Raw genomic sequence first — 9097 nt, 5'->3', positions numbered from 1 at the left:
AAGACAGTGATGACTGGCTTTGTAAGATGTTTGTATAAGCCCACATGCAAAATTACTTTTTAAACAAACAAAAAAATCAGAGTTACGTAATATCATACCCATTTAGACTATGTTCCAAGAATATGAAATATCTGTTCAAAGAACTTCAGCCTGAATGCTGATGCCAACATTTTTGAGATTGAAGCCTTAGAAGACTTAACTAACACTTAAAATTTCAGTCTATTCTTTTTATTTAATAAAACAGAATACCATTATCCCCTTATATCTTAGAATTATTATAAAAATTAATGTAATTACTCACACACAAGGGGTTATCTTGTCAATCAGATGGAATGCAATAAAAGAAACATCAGCTAACAACCGCAAGCATTGTATGCCAGCCAATCAAACAACTCAGAAAAAAAAAAAACAGAAAATACAAAAACTACCTAACTACTCAAGCACAAATAGAGAAATTTCAGTACACCTATAACAAATAGAGAGATTGAATTAGTAATCAAAGTTCCCAACAAAGAAATACCTGGACTAGAAGAATTCTCTAACATTTGGTCAGATGCCAAAGAAGGAGTTATACCGATCATTCACAAACTAGCATGTCATAGGAAAAGAGAACTTTAAATCAATATCTGTTACAAATGTAAATATAGTATCCTTAAGAAAACAAGCAAATTCAATCTAAGAGAATACTGAAAGCAGTATTTGCCATAATAAGTAGGATTTATCACAAATGTTACAAGATGGTCCCATCTGAGCAAATGAAAAGCATTAAAAATATAAAACAAAGGTGTAAGGGTGAGTCCTGCACGATCATCTCAAAATTACACAGAAAACATACTTAGCCATTCCATGGTAACTCTCAGAAGTCAGCAAAAGTAAAACTCAAAATGACCAAGACTTAAAGGTTGCAGCTAACCCTGTACTCAATGGCAAAAACACTAAAAGCTTTGCCTCCAACATCGGGACAAGACAGCAATACCCATTTCACTGATGTCATTCAGCATCGCCTTGGAAGCTCCATCTAGTACTACTACACAAGAAAAATATGGAGAATATCCAAACTGGTAAGAAAAGTAAAAAGATAAAAATCTATTTTAGAAAACACACACAGAGATTAACACACAAAAGCTCAATTTAGTTATTTGTGCCAGGAATAAATATAAATAAACCAAAAAAAGAAAGAAATTCAATTTATAATCTTGCCTAAAAGAATTTAACACCTAGGTATAAATCTAACTTAAGAGGTGAAAAGAGTTACACCCTGAAAACTATAAAACACTGTTGAAATAAATAATGAAGGCAAAAAATTACCTAAGCGTCCACCAACTTAAAAAATGGGGGAAAATGTGAGACGGATACAACTGAACATTTTTAACCATAAAAGGATAAAGTGTGTCATCTGTGACAACATGTATAAAACTGGCTATCATTGTGTTGAGTGAGATAAACCAAGGCACAGAAGAACCAGGCATATGTAGATATCTAAAGTCAGTGGATCTCATAGAAATTGAAGGTAGAATAGCAGTTGTCAGAGGTTCAGAAAACTTGAAGGCAGGAAGGCTTATGGGCAGTCTGATCAATAGGTACTAACTAAGATACAGTTAGGAGAAATGAAACCGGCCATCCCACTGTACTACAGGATGACGACAGATCATGAATGTGAAGTATTATCTATCTCAGAACAGAAAAAAGGGTTTTAAGCATCTTAGCATTTAAAAAAATTACAAATGTTTGAGAAGACTGGAAGGCTTCTCTTGACTGAACACTGTATGATCTATTCATGAACAAAAACATATACTGGGGGGGGGGCACCATACATATATACAATCCTCATTTGTCAGTGGGTATTTTTTAATTCAATAAAAAGACAGAAATACACAGAAAGAAGTATCTGTATTAATAAGAAGACAACACTAAGATCTTAACACTATTCAAAGAAATCTACACATTCAAGGGAATCCCTATCAACAATCCTTTTTTACAAAATGTGAAAAGTAGTTCTTAGGCTCATATTACAAGAGTCCCTCAAAACAGCAATGATCTTTCAAAAGATGAGTAAAAGCAGACTAACACCTTGCCATTTACTACAAAGCCACAGTTGGTAACACAGCATTGCACTGACATAGAAACAGGCTGGCCAACACATTAGAATGGCCAGTTCAGAAACAAACCCACACAAATACATTTAATCTATTTTTGAGAAGTTGCCATAACCATCAAAAGAGGTCGATCTTTTCAACAAACGGTGTGAGAAAAACTGGATGCCCACCTGCACAAGATGTGGACATCTAATTTGTACATTTTATGTATGGCTTTCTCTTACATGGTAGCTGTATAGTAAGCTCTGGGTATTAGCATGGAGTAAGGAGGACATGTGAGGCCTGTGTGCAAGCACACATCCTGCTCTTAGGACCTCTGAGGAAAAGTCAGGGGTGATGGTCAGACGTGATGATTTTACGCTCCCAACTACATGTGACAGTCGTCAGCTGTGTTATCCCTGGAATGCAAAGGAGGCTGGACATGATTTTATTGTTCAGGTAAGCCAGCCCTGTTCTGATGTACACCCTGGCAACTGTGAAGGGGAGTTCTTTGATTTCAAACACCCATGTGCAAATGTATTCACAGTCTCCCTGATTATTGCATCTCATCTCACAATGTAAGCAAGCAGAGCAACTAATGTATAGGCTTCATGTTTGGGGCCCCTGTGGATCCCTATCTAGAAGGATGTCTCTAATTATATAACCAATATAAGAATAAAACTGAGGGCCCAGAAGTTAGTAAAGCTACTTCTAGAGAAGCCAGTCTGAGGGATGCCCCCTGAAGCCATGCTTGGCGTCCCACCAGTATGCCTCCTCAGCTACTTGAAGGTAGGAGATCTCATGTGGACTGCACCATAGTTGGTGCATTATAATTTCCACAGATGTAGGTCATATCACCCAGAGGGGAACAAAGACTCAGAACCCTGAATATATTTGTGACACATAGGATCCAAAATGGCCAATTTCAACAAGCAGTGTCACCCACAATGGTCCTTGCTTCTGGAAATCAGGACAGTTTGTTCAACCAGCTAAATCGGTTTACTCAGCTCACAAACACCAAGAAAGTATGGCTGTTCTTGAAAGAGTGTAGGAAGCAAAAAGAGAAGATTTTATGTTCTATTTTGTAAGGCCCAAGGAGACACTTGTTCCACTTCTCACTTAGGGGACACAGTTATGAATGTATGAGACTGTCTTTAGGCTGTGTATCTTTCCAAATCTAACAGTTGCTCACATACATTTCAAGAGAAGTGAGCATGATTCAGTTTGGGGCAAAATGTTTGCTTGTCTGGACTACAGTCCAATAGCGTTTCCCCAACTCCTATTATTACCACAGGCTACACTGTTTAGTTTCATAAATCTGTGAGTTCTCTACTTGTAGCTTAAGTGCATATACTTCTAGTCTATTTCAAAGATAATTTTATCTATAAAAAGATTAGGTTATCCAAAGTACTAAAGGACTTAAAAATTTAGATTAAATTACTTGGTGTAAGCTTGGGGTTAATAGAAAATACCTTGAGAGAGCAGCTTGCTTGTGACTGAGAATCTTCCTTCAAATCTAGCCCCATTGAGCTGTTCTCAGCATGTTTAGCCAGCCTAACCAAACACAGCTTTGTACACAAGGACACAACTTCAAGTTCACTGAAAGTCACTAAATTCTGCACAAAAGTATTACCTCCAAACCTTCTCCTGACATGGTACAACCTCATCAACACCTTTGGGGAAGAAACAACTTTAATTCACTGAACACATATCACCATCTACCCCCATGAGAAACGATACCTCGCTGTAATAAAATTAGGCAACTTAACAATAAGATGACTATTGTAGCAGAAAACAAGGCCCATGTGTGATTCTGAGCTGGCACTCCTGACCCAGTCTTAGGCACCCTTTCAGTAAACTGCACACACATATTGTCTGTTGGTTTAATATTCTTTACATTAATATTCTCCTAGCTCAGAATCAAGATGAAACAATTAGCTTAGTTTACAACAATGTCCAAAATGAAGCTGCTGTAAAGGAATAGCTCAGAGCAAGAGCACTGATGAACATATGTTCTCTTATTTGAATGCAAAGGCCAGCATTATATGGAGGGGTAACGTCCAGAAGCCTCATGTGAATACAGACCCAGGACACCTAGTGTAAAATGTGGAAACCACAAATATCTCAGATTTTAGAATATTTGCATAGACTTACTGATGAAGTGAAAATTGATATAAAATGTTTTAAAAAGCCTTAACTTTTCAACATCACTGTGACACACCCAGTTTCTGATTTCAGAACACTTTCTTTTTCAAATCCTTGAGTCATTTGTATCTGAAGGCTTTTTAATCAGCCCTTAGATAGACCAGTCCCTTAGAGCAGCATCCCCCGAATTATCTGAGCCTCCCCCAGATTCCTTTTCTCACAAGGAAGGGAGTTCCCCACCAAACACAGAGAGGCATGCCTGCCTACCACACAGAGGTATGCCTGGTCTGAAGCAGTTACAGCTCTAAGCTCTAGGTTTGCTCCTGGGCTGTTTCATCAGCTTCTGTAGAATCCCAGCAAGGTGCTTTCTATCTGAGGCTTAAGATTGTAAAATGCCTTTGTTCATGCTCTAAGCCACATATGCAAAGCAACTGCTGCCCTCAGATTGGCTGTACCCTGACTAGGTGGTTCATATAATCAGGCTAATATGTTAAAAAAGAACTTGACACAGAAATTATTAATGAGCAGAACAAGGCCACTACCTCAGAGCTGGGGTCACTAAAAAAAGGCACAAATGAAATTGAGGTTGGCTTCTGTGTACTTGGCTATTTTCTTATATTGGGTTCCTTTGGCAACCTATCTTTAAACATTTAAAGCCATGTTTACAAGGAGGCTCTGAAAGAGCTTCAAACCATTATACCCCTAATTGAATTCCCCAGGAGTCCAGTAAACTCAGAGGAAAAAAGAAAAATCATAACATTTGCTAAATCATCTCAAAGCATATTTCACTACAAGGTTATGTGACCTGTTTTTTTTTTTTTTTTTAGGTTCAAGGATGAATGAAGAATATTACTGAATGCTTCATTATTTACACCAAAATAAAAAAAAAGAGCTTTACCCATTAGTGGTGAGTTAATTAAATCAGCAGTTTAAAATTTTTTTTCCAAAAGAAATATTAAAACAAAAACAAAACAAAACAAAAAAAAAACAGCAGCATTTTCTACTGATTGTGAGTGAAAGCTCGAGGGGGAAGAAAAGATCTGTGGACAACTGAAGACATGGCTATCTGGTTATCAGTAAAGGAGTGAGAGAGGAACAAGAACCTCACTTCAGATGCGAGTTCAAAACAAACACAAATGAGAGGAGAGAAAGTAAAAGTTCTAGAGACCGGGTACTTAGCACAATGCCTCCCTGGTTCTGGTTTTACTTTAAAATGTGCTTTTTCTGTGTTTTTATCCATAGCTCCCTTGTCTGCTCTTGTGTTTGTTGTGACTACTAAGCAAAATCATGTGGGCCCCAGCATGTTCAAAGCATGTGCCGCGGCTCTCCACTTACCTGGCTTGTATGTTATTCCAGGGGGGAAGAGGAATCCCTGCTGGGCGGCAGCGGCTGCTGCCAGGGTCCGCTGGTCATGTGGAAAAATTGGGATCATGAGCGGAGGCATGTGCCCCTGAACCTGCTAAACAGAAGAGAGCCTGTGATCAGACAGGGAGCGGATGTTGCCAAGAAGCATTTCTTTTCCATTCTGGAGGTGCTCTGGTGCCCACATAGCCATCCACCTCTAACCTCTTTCCAGATCTAAAGCTGAGAAAATTCAGGCCAACTTCACCTAACTCCTCTCCTTAGCTGTCATTAGCACACCAGTGCCATCTGTTCACCAGAGACTGACCACATTCCTGCTTCCTCCACAAGGTGGTTAACGGCCCTCTTCCCTCTTGACTTGCTTTTCTCACCTTCTTTCTTGAAAGAGAGAACAGGAAAACTAAATGATCTTTTCTCTCACTATGTGGGTGAGAGGTTTTGCCCTTTCCCCTGCACTGCATTCTAAGCTTCATTGTGAAAACAGTATTTAGTATCCTTGCCCAGAAAGTAATGTCTAATTGTTATATATTCCAGAAGCTGTGTCTCCCTCGTTGAGGAGCTTCTTCCAAAGCCTCACTGCATTATATTAAACACAAGTGCTTCAGATTTAAGGCTACTATATCTTGGCGCCCAATTAAACTAATATCCTTTGCCATACACACCTCGATGTAACGTATAAATTGCTTGTCAGCTTTATGCACTGCCATGTAGCTCAGTAATTATGGAGTTGTATCCACTGAGCAACTCATAATAAATCCTACTATATCAGATTTCATTTGACCTCAATAAACGTATCAAAGACCACAAAAATGCAAAAGAGAAAAATATTCACTCTACATCAGTATTTGTACTTCATATAAAGGAAATCAGAGCTATGACAGAATCATGCTCCTGAAAATCACATTTTAATTTCCCAGCTCCCTTCTTCACTCTAGAGTGCTGCCCTGGTTCCAGCATAGCAGGGCAGAAAGGCTTTGTCCTAGCTTTTATGGCATGGTTCCACAGGTTAACCTATGGGACTTTCTTCATTTAAAGATCAGAACAGAGATGTGTCAAAAGGCACAGTCTTTTGGTTCATACAGATTTATGGCTTTTTAGTAGCACAGAATGACTATGTTATACACTACTTAAGATATAAATGTTTTCCAGCAATTCTACAAGCCCCAAATGCTTCCTCTGTCTAAATTCCTAAATCTCTTCTTTAGGCAAAATTCCATATATGAGCTGATTCCCCTGTCTAAATGGTACCTGCTTGCCTTCTCCTCTCCTCACCCTTCATAGTCAGGAACATCGTGCAAATGCTATGTGGGTCTGAGAGGTTTCATTTGCCCACAGTCTTTCTCTGGGGAATGCCCTAAGACATGGGTTAATAAAGGGCAAGCAAAAAATAAACACTTTACAGTATTTTTCTGAATTCATTTCTCAGGAAAATCAACTTATAATAAAAAGGTCTTTGTGCAATTACTACCTTGCCAGTGGGGCGTGAAAGAAACTAGCTTTGAGCAGCTATTTCTTCTATTTTAGCTGAGGTAAGCCCAAGCTTTGTACATGGGAGAACAAACTTTGTCTGCTTAGATTGGAGCTGAGCCTCTGGCGCCCACGTCTCACTTTTAACCTGGGAGAAAAGCACTAGGTTTGCCGTTCAACCCCAGTTTGCTGTGACCCTGTACACATGTGAGGTGTCCAAGACGAAAGAGGCAAGTTCCACGCCAGAACACAAAAAACAATGTCCTTCGAATTAAGCACTGCACATCAAAGGACATGTAGTCCCATCATGTGCCTAGAGTACTGTGCAGTTGCCTTACCCTGAAGACGAGGCAACATGTAACAGTGGGGAGTCTGCATGGTTTTTTCTTGCTTTCTTTCACCGAACAATGAAATAAGTTACTACTGTGTGTGAGAGATTTGAGAAGCTGCTGAAGAAATCACTGCTACTCAGCTTAAGAGAGAGGAGATAACATGTGTGTCATGTATGAAAATGACAGTGATACTAAGCAATTACAGGAAAAGGATGAGTCTCAAGAGGAAAGGCTTTAGGGAAGCATTGTACTAAGATGAATTTTTTGATCAGTTTATCCTGCAATGGCTCTGAGATGGGGCAGCACCTGCCCTTTCCCTAGAGGAGCTATATACTTCTACATAAATCATGTGTGTGTGTGTGTATACATATGAAAAACATTTGGAGCCATTCCAACTTTGTGATTCTATGAATTGCTAAAAGCTAGCATTAAGAAGACAGTGTTAATAGAGTGTCACAAGTGGGACATCTGTATCATGCCACCTCCCCAAGGCTCAGGGACTATCACAGAAGAGTGAGCAGAAAGATTCTAAGAGGTAGAAGGAAGGGAAGATGGGAGAAAAGCACTGTCTTCAGGATGTGATAGGATTGCTGTGCTCATGGACTCACAACAGCTATGCCTGTACAAGATAAATCCAGTCAATGTTCCAGCGTGGAAGGAGAAGGAGTTCATGAGCCTCTACCTCTAACTGAGAAGCAATGGGCAGTTGATGGCTTCTGGGATACTTTTCTTTAAGGATGTAGCCTCTGTAGGTTGCCCCCACTCTAGTTGATGGTCCTACAGGAGAACATGGGCAGTAAAAACTGTACTAGATGAGTTATTTTAAAAGGACAGGGTTGGTGGGGAGGCGGGAGAGATGACTCAGCAGTTAAGAGCACTTGCTGCTTTGGGGGAGGACAAGGTTTGGTTCCCCAGCACCATCCCAGGAAACCAATGCCCTCTGCTAGCCTCTGTGGGCACCAGGCATGCATGTGCTACACACATATATGTTCAGACAAAATGTTCATATAAATAAAATAAAAATAGATCGTCTTTTTTTTTAAAAAAAAAAAAAAAAAAGCAGGGTATAGAGAGGTAAGGATAGATCTGGGAGGAATTAAGAGAAAAGCAAGGGTGAACATGGATCAAAATCTATTGTATTGAAAGAATTAACAAAAATACATTTAAAAGAAGATAGTGTGAACAAGGCTTGGTGGCACATGCCTTTAATCTCACCCCTCAGAGAGGCAGAGGTAGGTGGATCACTGTGAGTTCAAGGCCAACCTACTCTACAAGGCCAGTCCAGGACAGCCAAGGCTACACAGAGAACCCTATCTCAAAACAAACAAATAAACAAACAAATAAACGAAAACAAAAAGAGGATATTGTGGCTGTAGTATTTCCTTCATGTATTCAGCATCTATTCAACAAGAACTTACGCTGTCTCTGTTAATGAAGAAGCTGAAGCCCAAGTCTATACCCTGCATTTCCCAAGCTGTGTGGTCTTCAAAGTCTTAACTCTCCTGACCTTATCTGTAAAGGCTGCAAACACTGCCTAGATGCACACACAGTCACTGTGAGCTTAAGACAGACAATCAATGGCAAGCCAAGCACATTTTCTAACATGATAGTGGTGTTATGTTGTAGTCAATGTTAGTCGTTGTTGTTGTTGTTGTTGTTGTTGTTGTTGTTCTTCTTCTTCTTCTTCTTCTTCTTCTTCTTCTTCTTCTTCTTCTT

General features: G+C 39.4%; 1 protein-coding gene across 6 annotated transcripts in view; it reads right to left on the bottom strand.

Annotated features, from left to right (window-relative positions):
* The window catches only part of Sox6 (SRY-box transcription factor 6), a 379352-nt gene that overhangs the window by 113638 nt on the left and 256617 nt on the right, over positions 1 to 9097 (bottom strand). For 3 of the 6 annotated variants that reach the window (XM_055627453.1, XM_055627455.1, XM_055627457.1), the window contains exon 7: positions 5556 to 5679. In XM_055627453.1, the coding sequence (XP_055483428.1) occupies positions 5556 to 5679 (124 nt within the window). The remainder of the gene's footprint in view (positions 1 to 5555; positions 5680 to 9097) is intronic. The other 3 variants (XM_055627454.1, XM_055627456.1, XM_055627458.1) reach the window with 1 other exon arrangement.

Source organism: Psammomys obesus, unplaced genomic scaffold (assembly GCF_907164565.1).
Source record: "Psammomys obesus unplaced genomic scaffold, mPsaObe1.curated_primary_1811, whole genome shotgun sequence".
Classification (NCBI taxonomy): Eukaryota; Metazoa; Chordata; class Mammalia; order Rodentia; family Muridae; genus Psammomys; species Psammomys obesus.
Note: the sequence above shows the minus strand (reverse complement) of the source record. Positions and strands in the feature narration are given on the sequence as shown.